The 17,229-nt window shown below is 42.9% G+C and overlaps 2 protein-coding genes across 3 annotated transcripts; one reads left to right on the top strand and one right to left on the bottom strand.

Moving 5' to 3' along the window:
• Positions 1–1,439: 1,439 nt before the first annotated feature.
• LOC117848368 (paired amphipathic helix protein Sin3-like 4) lies at positions 1,440–9,268 on the top strand. 2 transcript variants are annotated; one of them, XM_034729741.2, is made up of 20 exons: positions 1,440–2,095; positions 2,183–2,281; positions 2,359–2,517; positions 3,165–3,432; positions 3,645–3,778; positions 3,953–4,028; positions 4,140–4,169; positions 4,243–4,511; positions 4,587–4,741; positions 5,288–5,412; positions 5,533–5,787; positions 5,874–6,545; positions 6,656–6,729; positions 6,967–7,593; positions 7,672–7,772; positions 7,851–7,989; positions 8,067–8,219; positions 8,432–8,595; positions 8,674–8,785; positions 8,952–9,268. In XM_034729741.2, the coding sequence occupies exons 1-20, from the start codon at positions 1,772–1,774 to the stop codon at positions 9,102–9,104; spliced, it is 4,089 nt and encodes a 1,362-aa protein (XP_034585632.1). In that variant the 5' UTR covers positions 1,440–1,771; the 3' UTR covers positions 9,105–9,268. The 2 variants fall into 2 exon arrangements, with proteins under 2 accessions (XP_034585632.1, XP_034585633.1); XM_034729742.2 differs by having other exon boundaries at positions 4,258–4,511.
• Positions 9,269–13,177: 3,909 nt separating this feature from the next.
• On the bottom strand, positions 13,178–15,438 carry LOC117848993 (uncharacterized). The gene is made up of 3 exons (XM_072292286.1): positions 13,924–15,438; positions 13,763–13,836; positions 13,178–13,654 (listed from the first exon to the last, which is right to left on the bottom strand). The coding sequence occupies exons 1-3, from the start codon at positions 15,421–15,423 to the stop codon at positions 13,408–13,410; spliced, it is 1,821 nt and encodes a 606-aa protein (XP_072148387.1). The 5' UTR covers positions 15,424–15,438; the 3' UTR covers positions 13,178–13,407.
• Between the last annotated feature and the right edge of the window lie 1,791 nt (positions 15,439–17,229).

The following is a 17,229-nucleotide window of genomic DNA, read 5'->3' on the forward strand; positions in this document are numbered from 1 at the left end:
AATAATAAAATCATAACTAATTCATTCAAATTAGAAAAATATGAAGTTGGTAAAAAAATTTAAAAAACCTATTTGTCGGTACTATATTTATAGTTGATTGTACCTTATTAGTTACTATTAGGACCTAATATTTTTATTGCTGGCGATAAATATAAGGAACATGAACAAATAAGATTCAAATAACATAGCAAACATAATGAATACAATGAATATGGACATACTAATCATAACTAATTATATTTTTGTACGAAGACACCTAAAGTGGTGGGTTATTAGATTGGATGCTTGATGGTTGCGCTCATCCCAACATGAGCTACTGGGCACATGTGAGAGATAGCAAAGATAGGGAGGGCATTGAGCAATTTGGTCGTTAAAAGTTGCAAGGAAAAATTTATATGACAAAAGCAGAATCATCCAATTAAAAAGAGAACGTAGCTATACTAGATGAGATAACCATAGTTTTGAAAAATTATTTATTTTAGTTCTAAAGTAAAGAAGTATTTTTTTCTTAGTCTGACACTTCTTATATATACTTTGTAGAGTGGTGAAATAATAATAGATGCTATAGTTACAAGTTATGGTAGCGTACTAGCATGAAGGTTGACCGGTGCACTTGACGAACAATAGAGATAAGCTAAAATAGGATGCTTAACTTTTTTTTTCCATATCAAAATATCGGTAATATCTGTTTCACGCAATCTATACTCTCTACACATGATATTGTTCTTGTATTACTCTTGCCAACTCTTATCATTATATCTATATTGCTCTTTTCTCTCACCATTTCAACAACTTTCTCATAGCTGGACCCGCCACTGCAACCTTCGTCATGTAAATCTTCGCATTTTAGGGTCCCCATCTCTAATATTTGCATACCACCATTCATTTATCAACCATGGTATCCTGCCCACTAATTATCTTCTTTGCTGGTTTTGCAATCTTTTCAAACCCTATTGGTATAAAAACCTTACATCTTACTCCCTCTATTCCAAATTATAAGTTATTCCAACTTTCTTGGAGAGTCAAAACATCTCAAGTTTGACCAAATTTATACAATAAAGTGCTAACATTCATGATATCAAATAGGTACCATTAGTTTCTTCATTAAATATATTTTCATAGTATATCTATTCGGTGCCATAAACTTTTGCGATCTTCTCTATAATTTTGATCAAACATAAAATAGTTTGACTCTCCAAGAAAGTTGGAATGATTTATAATTTGGAACGGAGGGAGTACCATTCTTCACCTGAAACGTTGCAAATTTTGGTCACCTGTTTTTTAAGACCTGATAAAGTAAAAACTCGTTTGTTTGACGAAAAAAGACTGGGCGGTGGACCAGTTCTTCGATCTCCGATCGGACGGCCCAGATCAATCCTGGGTGGGAGAGAGCCGCAGGACTGAGCGGAGTCGGAGAAGAAGGGAAGACCGTTTGGGTTACCTCTCGCCTCTTTTTGCGGCGTCGGCGATCCGGCGTGAGCAGATCATCTATCTGCTGTGGTTTTTTGAGAGGGGAGAGGAGAAGAGGCCGAGAGGGGGGAGAAACCGGGGGAGAGCAGGAGAGAAACAGGGAGTGCTCGATCGTACCAGTCGAGAGGCCGGCATCGGATCCATCTCGCCGCCGCGCCGTCAGGTGCCGCCGCCGCCGCGCCGGTGGATTGGATTCGACGACGGCAGGGTCCCTTGCCCTCGCGATCCAATCCAATCCAGTCGAGTCCTTGAGGGGAGTGATCCCATTCCCTCCCCCATCTCCCCCCACCATCCATTCCACATGCCGCCGCCGCCGGCGGCGGCCCCGCCGCAGGGGAACCTCACCACCACCGATGCCCTCACCTACCTCAAGTCCGTCAAGGAGAAGTTCCAGGACAAGCGCCAGAAGTACGACGAGTTCCTCGAGGTCATGCGCGATTTCAAGAGCAACAAGATCGACACCGCCGGCGTCATCGTCCGCGTCAAGACCCTGTTCCACGGCTACCCCGACCTAATCCTCGGCTTCAACGCCTTCCTCCCCAAGGGATATGAGATCAAGCACGAGGACCTCGAGAAGAAGCCCGTCGATTTTGCCAAGGCCATCAGCTTTGTCAACACGATTAAGGTTTCGTATCGTGTCATTCGTCTCCGCCCCACTCCCGATTTGCCTCTGCAAACCATCCATCTGATTATTTTTACCTCTACGCCTCAGAGCCGATTCCAGCAGGAGGATCATGTCTACAAGTCATTCCTGGGGATCCTCAACATGTACCGCATGCATAACAAGCCCATCCAAGATGTTTACGAAGAGGTACCGTGCCTTCCCTCCACATGTTCCTTGTATATGCCACTGCATAATTCTGCCTCACCGCTTCTCGTCCACCGCAGGTCGCGAAGCTGTTCCATGGCCATCCTGATTTGCTTGAGGAGTTCAAGCACTTCTTGCCTGATAACCCTACGCCTCCGCAGGCAGCCACCATCTCTAGAGTCAGAAATGATGAGAAGAGCACCGTAATCCATTCTGCTAGGAGTGTTCAGACCATCAAGGTGAGTCTACAAATAAAACCATCTGTGTGCAGTTCCAAATGCATCGATTGCTATATGCTCTCTCCGTCCATCAATGCAGGTTGTATTTTTTAGGACAAAGTCTTCATAGGTGGATTCTAGCCTTTAATTTCTCTTATACATAATCATAAATTTCCTTTGAATATGAATCTATTGGTGCAACATTTGTACACTGAACGCATGCATAATTTGACAAATTGTTGGCCAAACATTCCAATTTTGACCTTTTTCAAATCAAAATATGCCTTACATTGATGGATGGATGGAGTACTAGTTAGCTGGGAGTTTTTCCACGGCTAAAGTGTTTTGTTAGGAAGAATAAAAAAGTTCCCCTGTTTCCCTTACTATCAGTTTCACTAACTGTCTTACCGTGTTTAATGAAATTAATGAGATGTAATAGTATATGGATAAACTTTTTTTTTCTACGTGTGTTTTAGGATAAACATAAGTCGATGAAAAGTTGTCCATGGTACTTGTTGGTCGTGGTGCACAAATAAAACATGGAAGTGCATGGAATAATTTTGTCTATTAGGTCCTTGTTCCTGCAGATACCTTTAAACTCCAGAATTATTGAACCTAATAATTTACTCCCCACAATTCTGGTATGTGCTTATTTTCTTTCTTTCCAGAGGGAGCGAGCTTTTCTGTCAACAGCTGATCGTGCCTCCAGTGTTGATCGCCCTGATCCTGAGCATGATCTCCTGAGAAGGTGTACTAAGGAGAAAAATAATGCCTGCCACAGTCAGGATAGAAGAGATTATGAAAGGAATGATAAATATGACAATGGAGGGCTATGTGGCCGCAAACCTCAAAGAAAGTTGGAGGAAACCGGTGATGATGCACTAGGGGGTCCTAGCATCTCTCCGTTATCATTCAATGATAATTATGTACTGAAAAGTGAGTCTCTTGCCACATTGAATATTTGAATAGTACTAATGTTACTTCGTCCATGTACAGATGTTGGCCTCTTGGTTTATATGAACTTTGGAATCCATCATGTGTTTTTGTTCCTCTTAATAAATAGCATTACATTCTGAATCGATGTATGCCTTCTTTTCCCCTGTTCGGCATTTTAAATCTTGATTCATCTCTTGCTATTCTAAAATCAGGTTCAAGCACACAAGGGTCTCAATTTTGCGAAAAAGTGAAGGTAAAGCTAGAGCCTGAAGCTTACCGAGAATTCTTGAACTGCCTTCACATATACAGCCAAGAAATTATTACAAGAAGTGAATTGAAAAGATTGGTAAGCCAAGATGATATTATTTTTAAAGCTGATTCTAGTTTCTAGCTAATGATCTATGGGACTTGCTATATGAAAACTAGGGTAGCTAATGATCTACGGGACTTGCTATATGACAACTAGGGTAGGTAAATCTATTTTGAATTTTCTGAAGATGGAAAGGTTTCTGATTTTCAGGTAAAGGAGCCGCTTCAGCACTACCCGGATCTTGTGAATGGATTCAGTGAATTCTTGGAACACTGTGAAAACATAGGTGGGTCACATGTTACTTTTTGTGGATGCAACTTTATTGGATGTATTTCCGTGATTTAGTATTTGAGTATATTGTATTTTTCAATCTCTAAATGGTCCTTTTACTTTGCAGATGGCTTTCTGGAAGGAATCTTAAAAGAAAGTAAGTGAAGCTGGCTGTGAAGCTTTTATTTTCTTTTGTTATGCTTTTATAGGGATGTTTATGTTTATGTTAGTATTCTGGAATGAAGGGCAAACATCACGGACAGTTAAAACTGTGGAAAGAGAGGGAGACAAGGAGGGGCATGGAGATCCTGAGAAAGAGAGATATAAGGAAAGAGGAAGACCTGAAAAAGTATCGCCATTCAATTCTAAGGAAGGAGCTAGTAACAAAGCTACTGCATTCCCTAGCAAAGAAAAATATAACCTGTGCAAACCAATATCAGAGCTTGATCTGTCAAACTGTCAGCGGTGCACTCCAAGTTACCGACTTTTGCCTGAAAATGTGAGCTGATCCAACTCTTTGTAGTTTATGATAATGTCTTACGTGCCATCTCATGTTTTTACATTTCCTTTCCAGCATCCAATGCCTCCTGCGAGCAACCTGACTGACATTGGAGCTGAAGTGCTGAATGATCTCTGGGTATCAGTGACCTCGGGAAGTGAAGATTATTCGTTTAAGCACATGCGCAAAAATCAGTATGAAGAAAGCTTGTTTAGATGTGAAGATGACAGGTATGGAGTTCTTTTTTTTTTACTTATTTGACTATGCCTAATTGTTGGTACATAGCAGTGCTGACTCTTATTGGTTGACAACTTCCATGTTTAAAAGATAAAATTTCTATAAGGACCTAACTAACCAGGACTTTTGCTATGATGACTGTTCATTCATAGCAACTGTTTTGTTGTTACGTTAAAAAAACAACTCGGCCACGGGGGTATAGTTACATTTAGTAAATCTGGTATGTTTATTGGTACCTGTTTTTGGACCACAAGCGGTAGATGGTTAAGTTTTTCTTCAGGGATTACCAGTACTTAAAAGTGCAGAGCTAACTATGGGAACTTCAGTCAGTTACTCAGTTAAGTCTGCAACTTAAATCTGACATACAAGATTAGGCCAGGTGCATAATGACCCTTTGTTTCTTGTGCTACTGCAATCTGTCACTCATCATGGCGGTGTAACATCTAGTTTATGGCATTTCTTGGTACTCGATGGTCTTGCTATTCTGTTACAGTAGCTCTAAAGATCATAGTCAAAACTTGTTGGATGGTTAATTTCAGGTTTGAGCTGGACATGCTGTTGGAATCCGTTAATGCGGCAATTAAGCGTGTTGAGGAGTTGGTAGAAAAGATGGACAAATCACTTAAACCAGACAGCTCTATCCACATCGATGAACATTTGACTTGTAAGCATTCACTTGTGTGCAATTGACCATGCATCAAAATGCTTATATGTACGGTGGTTTTATCCTTTCTCTTTTTGTTGAAGTGCATGCATATTATTGAACTTTTGCTTCTCTTGATAGCTTTGAATATGAGGTGCATTGAGCGGCTATATGGGGACCATGGACTTGATGTCGTGGATGTTCTTCGCAAAAATGCTGATGTGGCATTACCAGTTATTTTAACCAGGCTTAAACAAAAGCAGGAGGAATGGTCAAGGTGCCAGTCAGATTTTAATAAAGTTTGGGCTGAAATATATGCAAAAAATTATCACAAGTCTCTTGACCATCGCAGTTTCTATTTCAAACAACAAGATGCAAAGAATCTGAACACAAAAGGTATGCACATGTTCTATTGTTCCAAGGCATTAGCGCTGAAATAATCTATTAATTGTGTATCATCCTTCCTCATGGACCTTGCACAGTTCTATTGGCTGAGATTAAAGAAATCAATGAGAAGAAAAGGAAGGGGGATGATGTGCTACTTGCTGTTGCTGCTGGCAATAGGCGGCCTATAGTTCCCAATATGTCATTTGAGTATGTAGATTCAGACATTCACGAAGATCTTTACCAGATCATCAAATACTCTTGTGGAGAACTCTGCAGTTCTTCAGATCAAGTTGACAAAGTGATGAGAATCTGGACAACATTTTTGGAGCCTATATTGGGCGTTCAGCATCGAGATTATGGCACTGAAGATACTGGTATGGTAAAAGCAAAGAGCCGAATCAGAAAAGTTGGTTTGGCATTTGGTGAGACAAGAAATAATGCAACAACAAATGGTACAGTTGCCGTTAAGCCTGCCAATGGTGATGAAAACATTCTAAAGGAACGTGTACAACCTTCTCGTGCTATATTTGTCAATGAAGCTACAGGAGATGCTCAAGATGATTCCCATGAAGCTGAGGAAGCTTTCGGCAGAGGCGAAGACCTACCAAATGCTGAACGGCATAGAAGAGTACGAAACACCAGTCCTGCAGCTGACAAAGTAGCTGCATTAACTGCACAAAACATCTCCACCAAAGGATCAGTGGGGAACACTGATCTTTCTCCAAGCGAGAAAAATCAGGGTAGAGCAAATATGGACCTTGTAGCAGGTTTGGCTGACTATTTTCATCACCCTTTTTAGCAACCTTACTCTGTTTCTTAGCTTATAACTGATTGTGATTTAATTACCAGTTCTCAATGGTTTAATCTTACCTGATAGGTAGTACTTCCTCTACTGGAGCTAAGGCTGTGGTTGAATTTAAGGGTGGGAATGAAACAATTCCGTTTATAGGGGTATGGTCATTCTTAAACTGGATCTATTTTCTTTCCTTGGCTGTGGCTATGACTGTGTTATCCCCACCTTTGTTTTTCAATACTCAATTCAAGCATACGTGGTGAAAGAAAAAAAAAAGCATGAAAACAGGAAATGGAAGTGTTAGAATTTTCAGTGGTGTGCATCATATTTGTTCCCTGAAAAACATTGAGGAAACTCATTTTATTTTTTTAATGTAAGCATTATCATTTCAACAGAACAGGGAAGCTGGGAGGATCACATCTTTGTATAGAGTGGGTGTTAATCCATTTAATGAATATTCTGGGTCTCACAACAATTTAAAGCCTGAAAGAGAAGAGGGTGAATTATCTCCTAATGGTGATTTTGAAGAGGAAAACTTTGGTGTTTTCCAAGTTGAAGCTTCAAATGGAACTTCTAAACTAAAGGAAGGTTCAGCCAGCAGACCTCTACAGGGTAGGCATAAGGAAGTTGTCAAGTTCACAAGCGAGAATCATGCTGATGCAGATGATGAAGCTGATGAGAGTGCCCAGCGGTCTACAGAGGATAGTGAAAATGCATCTGAGGCTGGTGAAGATGCCTCTGGCAGTGAATATGGTGGTGGCGAGGAGTTTTCTCGTGAAGATCATGAGGAAGAAGAGGATGACATGGACCCTGATACTAAGGCCCAAAGTGAGGGTGGGGCAGAGATTACAGAGGCGCAAGATCTGGATGTAGGAATATCGCTGCCATTTTCAGAACGTTTGCACAGTACTGTTAAACCACTTTACAAGTATGTCGCCGCCACACTACAAAACCATGAAGATAAAGTTACAAATGTGTTTTATGGAAATGATTCGTTTTATGTTCTGTTCAGGCTCCATCAGGTTAGTTTCTTCAATAATCTTGCAGGGTTTGTCGTATGTGCCTATGTGGTCTTCTTGGCTAACTTGTATTGATTGCAGATCTTATATGAGAGAATATTGTCAGCTAAGACAAACTCTTCCACATCAGAAAAGAAGTGGAAGGCTTCAAAGGATGCAAATTCTCCAAATCAATATTCAAAGTAATATTCTCAAATCTCAATCCTCAGCCTTCATGGAAACATCGCCTGTTGTATACAGCTAATGTATTGTTAGTGCAGGTTTATCAGTGCACTATACAGCTTGCTTGATGGTTCTTCTGACAGCACCAAATTTGAAGATGACTGCCGCTCCATCATTGGGACTCAATCATACGTTCTCTTTACTTTAGATAAACTGATATTCAAAGTTGTGAAGCAGGCAAGTTGCGCATAGACCATATCTATTTTACCACATAATAGCTAGATTATTAACTTTTCTTTCCTATTCGTCTGCAGCTTCAAGTAATAGCATCTGATGAAATGGACAACAAGCTTCTCCAGCTTTATTTGTATGAAAATTCCAGGTCTCCTGGGAGGTTCCTTGATCTGGTATATCATGAAAATGCACGTGTCCTCCTCCATGATGAGAGCATATATCGGTTTGAATGCGTAAGTTCCATTTCAGAATCTTTATATTATATTTCTTGTGTCTTACGTAAATATACCTGCACTTTTTTACTTAGTGTACCATGCAATGTTTATCTGAAGAATCCTTGTATCTTACTACACATGAGGGAGGGGAGGGGCATCAATTATTTTGCACATTGCATGTTTGGATCTTCCCACTATGGATCACAGACACTTTCTTTTGCAATCTGCAGCATTCAAATCCTACAAGATTATCTGTTCAGCTCATGGAGTATGGGAATGAAAAACCTGAAGTGACTGCTGTCTCATATGATCCAACCTTTTCACAATATCTTTATAATGATTATCTGCCAAGTAGTTCAGATACCAAATTGGCTGATGATGTCTTCCTTAGGAGGTACTATCCTGGCATTATAATGGACCCCTCGATTTTAATTTCCATGTTCGCTTTCATGATTTTACATCTTTACTCCAGGAATAAGCGGAAGCAAGGGAGAAATGATGATTCCCCAGCTTCTCTGAAGACCATGGACAATGTCATGTTTTCCAATGGTCTTGAATGCAAGATATCTTGCAAAACCTCGAAGGTACATACAATTTGTACTGCATAATCTACAGTCACTCTTGCCTATTTTGTAGACACTACTGAGTACCGACTCCTTTCAATGTCTGCTGTCATTTTGACCATGGGGCTGCACTATTTTATCACCATCAGTATTTTTCAAGTGCCTAAGTATGATATCACATTTGCAGGTTTCCTATGTCCTTGATACTGAGGATTTCTTATTCCGTGTGAGAAAGAGGAGGAGAGCTCCTTCTAGTGGAACCATGCCTGCAAAGGCAAATTTTGTGAAAGCTTACACTGTAAAATCACAAGAATTTCATAGATTTCTCTCCAGGCCGTAGGGTCTTGTAGCAGAATTATGGTAATTGTAATGGCATGTACAGTTGGGGAGTCTTATGAGTACAGTAGTTGGAGGAAGGGAAAATAGGCATTGTGGTCTTTGAACTCGGATGATTAAGTTCAAGTTCGTCCCTCAATTTTCAGATTGACCAATTTAGTTCCTCAACTTTCATTTTTTGTCAACCTCATCCTTATGTTGATGTGGTGCTTCAAATTAGCATGAGACTAGTGCTAAAAGTCATTTTTGCCCTTGACTCTTGTAGGTCAAGCATGTATGTGCTCATACTTCTTTAATACATGCACACAGCAGTATATTTTTTAACTACACAAAATAATATGATTTCTAAAAACCGTATCTAGTCATACTCTTTAAGTTATGCATGTGCTCATACGAATTTGATATGCTAAATGTATGTAATCAAACAAGTATGTACTCATATTATTTTGGTACATATACAATTTGATATGCTAAATGTATGTAATCAAACAAATATGTACTCATATTATTTTGGTACATATACAATTCAGTGTACGTACGCATGCTTTAAAATTGAAATTGACATGTACTCAGTACGGTATACATGCTCCACATATGTATTCATACTTTCTCGGTAAACACATATATACTCATATTTATTTTGGATCATAATTCTAAGGGTGGAAATTAAAGAGGGAAAGAAGGAGATAAGGGTATAAAAGACTTTTCGCATCAGTTTCATGCTAATATGGGGCTTCATATGAGCACAAAGGATGAGTTTGATCAAAAACAAAAGTTGAGGGACTAGATTGGTCAATATAGAAGTTGAGGGACTAACTTGACCCTCGCTGCAAAGTTTAAAGACTAAAATGCCTATTTTGCAAAAAAGGTACCGTTGTTGCTGATTTGTCACTTTACTGGAATATATGCTTGCGGCCCAATTACGGCAGCACTATTGATTTAATGATTATGTGTGGTTTAGCAATTACTCCATCCTTCCAAATTGTAGGTCGTTTTGGTATTTCTAGATTCATAATTTTTTACTTTATATTTAGATATATATTTTGTATTTAGATATATATCTAGATGAATAGTAAAAGTTATGAATGTAGAAGTGCCGAGAACGGAGGGAGTATGAACGTGTACTCCTGGGGGCGCTGGAGGTGAAACATATTTTTAAATACCGGAGAGTTATTTTTCCAAAACGTAATAAGCTCATTTTTTATCATCGAGTCTTGGATCATTTTTTACCATCGATGTCACATCCAAGACGTGTACAAATTGTGTGTCGACAGCAACTATTACTGCAGTGCGTGCTCTTAATGGAATGGAAGTACTAAACTGTGGCAACACAGGAGGGTACGTATAAAACAATGTGTAAGACGCGTCTAACTTAAGATTCAAATAACTTTTTCTGTAAAAAATAAACTTAATACGCAAATGGAACGCCATGGAAAAATCAAGGCGGCAGCGGTGACTCGGTGAGAGCACGAGGGAGGGGTAGTGCCGCACGAGAGGATACAGCTGCTCGGAACTACTGCACCCGGCGAGGCGGCGATCATGTTCTTGTACAGAAGGTGCTTCACATAAACACCAAATGAATCAAACTTAACAGAACAGATTGTTTTGTTGTCAACTGTACACGTGAAACTAATTTGATATCGTAGATGATGCTATACTAATACAAAGCCACCGACCCATGGCACGCTACCAAGAACGACGCTATGCGGCACACCTGTACTCTGAAAAGGCTATTCAGAGCTGGCAATGGAGGGCTGCATGCCAACACTCCCAAAATTAGGACGAGCAGGGCTCCCATTCTTACGCCCACACCACAAGTGACCCCTGCCTCCACCACTATAAAAACTTGCTTCAACTCCTCTTCAAAAGGCGACCACAGATCGATCCGAGTGGAGCTAGGAAAGGCCTCTCGAAACCAATAAAGAGATCATGTCAGGCGACAAGATGCGTGTGGCCATGCTGAGCCTGGCCCTGGTGGGGTTGCTCCTCGCCGCGACCGCCTCCGCCAAGAACAACATCCATGTGCTGGGTGTCGACGGCAGCGGCGGTGAGTCCGAAGGCCGAGTTGTCTACGCGGACTTGAAGCTGGCCAAGACCAGATCCGGCGGCGAGTCCGACGCGCCGGTGCCGGCACCGGCGCCAGCGCCAGGACCGAGTTCGAGCGACGATTAACCGTAGTTACATACTACTACACTTGCTACCATTGCTACACACACACACACACACATCCGGAGTACATTGTGTTTCTTTGTTTTTCTTGTATGGTTCCCACTGTTTTTCTGTGTATTGATTGATTATCACGTTGCTTGTCTACCTTTTACGACATATTCCAATAATGTTGGAGGGTATACATACATGTTCGTGATGTTTGTGTATCTATAAAGACTATTTTTTTTTCAAAACACGAATACGCGTGCCCGTACTAGTCTAGGACTCTAACAATCCAAGTGATTTCATTATTCTTTTTTTCCTTCTATAATTTACGAGCATGTACAGTGGGAGAGCTCAGAGGAGGTGCTTAGCGAAGAACAGGTATTTTTATTCACCATATGATTTGCACATGTGCTTAAAGGGTGGATAGGATGCTTAAGTTAATTTGCACCGGTGCTTAAGTGTGCTTGAGCCTATTTAAGCACAAGTTTGTATAGTAGAGAATCAAGGTAATTAATTATGGGCTGCTTGCGGAAACACATTTTTTATAGGTGGTTCCTTCATAAAACCACACGTGAAAATAGAATGAGTTCTAGATGAATTCACAGGTAGAAATGATTTCATAAAATCAAGTAAAAATCTTGTTATTTTTAAATTAAGTTGAGTTTAGTGATGGAATTTTGTGGAGGGATATATCATGGTTATCTTCATCTCTAGTAAAATTTATGAAATGATTGCAAACTTTGCAAAACTAGTAAATTAGAATATACACCATTAACACATATTCATCGATGAAGTATAGATATACAATAAATATTTGCATATATTTTTATAATGTACTATACATGGGGATGTACATGATATATCCCTCCATGAAATTAATTGCCAAAATCAATTTAATTAGATATTAATTAAGAAACAAATGTTTCTCAACTTTGGGAACCGTTTACAGAGGCGATTCACGTAAGAGTTGCATGTGAAAATGACATTTTCTCAGGAAGTTCCAGTCCGTCACTACTAATTGATTATGAACACCTACTAACTAATGATGAACACCGGAGGATCTCTTCTCCGGTTTCCTTCTTTTTATCATTTATCCTCTCATTTTCTTTCAGAGTGCATAGAAACACTCAGTATGTATGGAAATGGAAATAAGAATGGTGAAGTTTGGGAGGAAGGGGAAAAACAATAACGAAAATACATAAAGCTGAAAACGGGTGACGAAACTTTGTAGGGCTCAAAATGGCATAAAAACAATCGAAGCTTAGGTCCAAACAGGGCAAGCATTCAGCGATTTGCTTTTTTCTCTGCACGTTCAAACTTATTTTATTGGAAAGAAAAAGAAGCTTCCAATTTCAAGTTTGTATGCAAAAGTTGTGACTTGGAAACCGTAATTCGTATATTTCCCTCCCCCTTCCACGAGCTCCGCATGGCGGTGACGGGTGACCGTGAGGGGCACGACCGCAGGAGGACCCGTGAGATTATGCACGTTGGATAGAGATCCGGGCAGGCTTTTTCAGCGAGGCATGTAGGATCAAGAAGAGCACCAACGGCGTCACAGCGATCGATGGCCGACGGGACCTGGAATTCCAGACGCAGATTTCTGGTTGCATTTGCTTTTTTTTAAAAGTTTTTGGAATGGTTAATCACACAGGCGGTCTACTTAAGGAAACACATGTGAAAAATATCATTTTCAAGCTACTAGTTAATTGTTTACCGACCGAACTAGCCTGGTTTGCACATGAGTTAATTGTTTATACTGCGGGCAATGATTATGATTTTATTTTTCATGGTTTTGGATCAAGTCAGTAAGACGAAATCAAGCTAGCATGAATTTCTGAAAATAAACCAAATGTTCGTTTCAAAATCTCCTTCCAACTCCTCCTCCCCCCCCCCCCCCCTCTCTCTCTCTAGGCCAATAAAAGTAGTTCCCCTGCAGTAACGGTGGGCGCTTAGCCTGTTAGGCCCACATGTAGGTGGGTGAGTCCCTATGTAGTTACTCGGATACAAGCCAATGGCAGCCACCACTTACGGGGCCTAATTTGCTGATCATGGCAAGTAAAGTATTCGCTGCTATGTGTCACGATGTTAACACTTATGAGTACGCATATGGCTACATTGGTATGGGGGTCTGAGATGACATATGCATATATGGATCACTTGCAGACATCACATTCCACTGCCGCTGCATCATCCTGGCACAAGTAGGAAAGCAGGGGATGAGTTACTCGACAAAACAAAATCTGCTGCTGCGCCGCACGTAAATGTGGCGACACTCGATGACACACCTCTTTGTTTTGCCCCGGACGGCGTCTCGCCTTGTGCTTGCATCGACATGGGGTCGGCGCCAGCCTAGCGACGCGGAGCATGTGCCGCAGCCTCGACTGCGCATGGTTGTAGATGCTGCAGCAACAAGATCATCCATGGATTAGATGAGCATGTGTTTCCTTGGTCAAAAGAAAGAAAATACAGCATGTTTGGTTCGTGGGACGGGATGGGACGGGACGGTACCTCAGCCTGTGCCTATTGCAGGACGCGAAGAACACCGATATGCCATTGAGTATGCCCCTGATGGCGCGGAAGATCTACGCTACACGCACTTGTTGTGTTATGTATTGCAGCATCAGCGTGATGAGATGAGAAAAACAAAACAAAGTTGTGTGCTGTGCAACCTGGGAGAAGAGATCGTTCCAGAGCGTCTTGATCTGCGACATGTCCAAGGCGCCCTGCTGCGCCTCCGACATGTGGTTGAGCTCGAAGATGCTGCTCATGGTCTCCCAGATGTCCTTGCCGAAGTTGTAGGTGGCCGAGAGCAGCGCGCCGGCGCACCCCGCCAGCGCCGCCGCGCCGCGCGCCGGCAGCATCGCCACCTGCAGCAGCGGACACAGGCACCCCGCCACGCTGTCCAGCACCATGTCGAACGGCGCCCACACCACCTCCGCCAGGTCCACCGCCAGCGCCCACGCCGGGGCCAGGCCCGACGCCACCAGCCCGCACACCTCCCCACAGGCGGCCAGCACGGGCCCCAGCGCCCCCGCCAGCGGCGCCGCCACGGTCCGGAGCACCGCCCGCGCCGCCCGCAGCAGCGCCGCCAGGCTCTGCAGGCACTTGCGGAGGTTGCGGAGGAAGAGGATGGTGCCCAGGTACTGGATCCGGGTCACCATGTCCCACCTCTCGATCCAGCCGAAGAGCGGGCCGCAGATGCGCGCCGCCGCGGACTTGAGCAGCGGCACGTTCTTGTACAGGTCGTAGAAGCCGATGAGCAAGGTGGCGAGCGACGCCAGCAGGTAGAGGCTTCGCGCCAGCGGCCGCATCCACGGCCTGTACAGCTGGCACAGCAGCGGGTACGACTGAAAGAAGATCACCCACGGCGGGAGCCCGGACTCGAGCAGCGTCAGCAGCCGGATGTCCGACATGATGATCCTCCGGAGTTTCAGCGGCAGCAGGCTGTCCCGGAACCGGAGCAGGATCAGCGTGTCGCTGTACTGCGCCGGGGCCACGAACGGGGACTCGGCGCGCGCCCGCCGGGCCCTGGCCGACGCCGACGGCGAGCTCACGATGCCTTCGGCCTCCGACGAGTACCGGGGCCTGCTATGGTCCGGCTCTCCGCCGCCGGGGACGTCGTCGTCGTCCTCGGAGACGGCGCTGAGGGACGAGGACGAGCACGTCCGGCGCAGCGCGATGCCGCACTCCTCCAGCTGCTCGCTGGGGTCGGAGTGCGCGTGGAGGGCGGCGAGGTAGCCACGCAGGGCACGGGCCTCGGCGGCACGGCCGAGGAACCAGAGGTGGGTGCACCCGGCGGCCTGCTCCGCGCTGTAGAACTCCCACTTCTTCATGTACCGGGCCTCCAGCGCCAGGGACGTGTCGGAGAGCAGCTCGTTGAGGTAGTTGATGCCGTGCACGTCGCGCCACGACACCTCGAACACCAGGAACCCGTGCAGCGCGCGGCTCAGGTCCTCCGCCACCGCGAACCACCGCCGCATCGCGTCGCTCTCGCCGCCGCCGGACGCGGCCGAGGCAGCGGCGGCCGCCGCCGCCAGGGACGGGACCTGCTTGGCGCGCGAGTTCGCGAACGGAGACATCCTGTACTGCAATTGAACTGCTATCAGCTGATGCTTCGATTTGGCGGCGGCAGCGGCGACGACGACGCGGTTTGTTACCTTGGTGACCATGAACTGCCACAGCCTCGCCGATCGCGACTGCTTGGTCGTGAGCCAAGGCTGGTTGTCCACCAGAATGAACACCTTCTTACTGAGCGGGGCGAAGTAGAGGAACGCCCGCGAGATGTAGGATTGAATGTCCCTGCACGCACGACGGCATTGGAATTCATTGTTCGTCGTCGATCATCCCTACGGATCATCTCGGTCAGAAACCAAACGAGAAGTTACCCAATCTGCAGGCCCGTCAAGGGGTAGATATCTGGCAAAGCCTCCATGTATGCTAGCTAGCCGTCGTACTGCTACCAGCCGGTCGATCCGGAGAAGAAGACGATGAAGAATAGATGCATGGCGCAATTAATTAAGAAAACAGAAAAAGCAACACATGCATGAACATCAACCAGATTAATTAGAGAGGAGACCAACCAACGGAACTGAGCATAATCCCTACGAGGATGCAAGACGCAGTGGGATATGGATCGGATCAGCAGGTCACATACCATGCATTTGGGGTTGGACGATCGCCGAGTGAAGAAGAAGAAGAAGAAAAAGATGATGATGGCGAAGATGAAGGTGCAGGCGGAGGAGAAACCAAAACCAAGTGCTAGCGCAGCTGGGCAGGGATGGAGAGGGGGTTGTCCTAAATTTGGGGTTCTCCAATCCACTCCGCTGCGCGCGAGAGAAGCACGACGGTCCACTCTTTGCTGCTCTTCTTTTGTTGTGTGTTTGGAACACAAGGGTCACAGGGACGCTTCATTTTATTTCATTCTTCGTCGTTTATTTTATTTCTACTACTGGTAACCATCTTAACTACTAGTATCACTTTTGTGTTCGTCGGAAATTCAATATGCTGAGTAAATTGCATCTACCGTATAACTACTTGTCATGTGGGTGCAGATTGGTCTGATAACTTATAAAATGCTCAATCTAATACAATAACTTGAGAGGTGGGTGCGGATTGATCCAATAATTTGTAAAATATTTAATTTAGTGCAATAACTTAATAAATTGGTGCATACAATCCAAATGTTAAAACGACAACGTAAGTAGATGGACACATGTGAATTTACTTCAAGTCAATCATTCTTAATATTTGTTAATAAAAGTTGTTAATCATGACCATACTGTTACTTCTCATGTTACTTCTCAACTATGTAGATAACTATTTGTTCATTAGTTAAAATTAAATAATATTTATAATTATGTCATTGGTATTACCAAAAGACTAAAGTCAAAAATAGGGATCCTAGAACCTCTAAGCTTTTGCTCATGTATTCAACATTTGTATACGAGCATGTTTGTCTCTTTTTTTTAGCTTATTTTTACCTTTCTAAATAAGTACACGAGACTTTAAAAATATTTACGCTAATTCCTAAAAGATATTATTAATACGTATTAATATATTGTTTTTTAGCTAAACAATGTATAAAATCAAAGGTGTAAAAAACAGTGAGGTAAACTTATTAATATTGAATATGGAATTAAATATTCCTAATAAAAATTAAATTATTGTATAAAATAATTAATATGAAGGCATAACATTAATTTCCTAAATAAAGGTTTTCATCTTGACCAAATACATTGACATTGCGACATGAATATCAATGATCAAATAACGCTCAATAACTTGTTTTGATGTGAATATATAACTGATCCAACATTAGCAAATATGTTGTTCATTTTAACATTTGGACTGCGGATACACCAATTATCAAGTTATTGCACTAAATTGAACATTTTACAAGTTATTGGATCAATCCGCACCCACCTGTCAAGTTATTGTATTAGATTAAGCATTTTACAAGTTGTTGGACAAATATG

This window comes from Setaria viridis, chromosome 3 (assembly GCF_005286985.2).
Source record: "Setaria viridis chromosome 3, Setaria_viridis_v4.0, whole genome shotgun sequence".
Classification (NCBI taxonomy): domain Eukaryota; kingdom Viridiplantae; phylum Streptophyta; class Magnoliopsida; order Poales; family Poaceae; genus Setaria; species Setaria viridis.

Excerpts from the sequence above, each read along its gene's own strand:
- LOC117848993 (XM_072292286.1), bottom strand. The coding sequence starts at position 15,423 with ATGGTCACCAAGGTAACAAACCGCGTCGTCGTCGCCGCTGCCGCCGCC. Across the intron at positions 13,837-13,923 it reads GGAACGATCTCTTCTCCCAG|ATCTTCCGCGCCATCAGGGG; the intron begins GTTGCACAGCAC and ends CGTGTAGCGTAG. Across the intron at positions 13,655-13,762 it reads TGCAATAGGCACAGGCTGAG|CATCTACAACCATGCGCAGT; the intron begins GTACCGTCCCGT and ends TTGTTGCTGCAG.
- LOC117848368 (XM_034729741.2), top strand. The coding sequence starts at position 1,772 with ATGCCGCCGCCGCCGGCGGCGGCCCCGCCGCAGGGGAACCTCACCACC. Across the intron at positions 6,546-6,655 it reads AAATATGGACCTTGTAGCAG|GTAGTACTTCCTCTACTGGA; the intron begins GTTTGGCTGACT and ends CTTACCTGATAG. Across the intron at positions 8,596-8,673 it reads GATGATGTCTTCCTTAGGAG|GAATAAGCGGAAGCAAGGGA; the intron begins GTACTATCCTGG and ends TCTTTACTCCAG.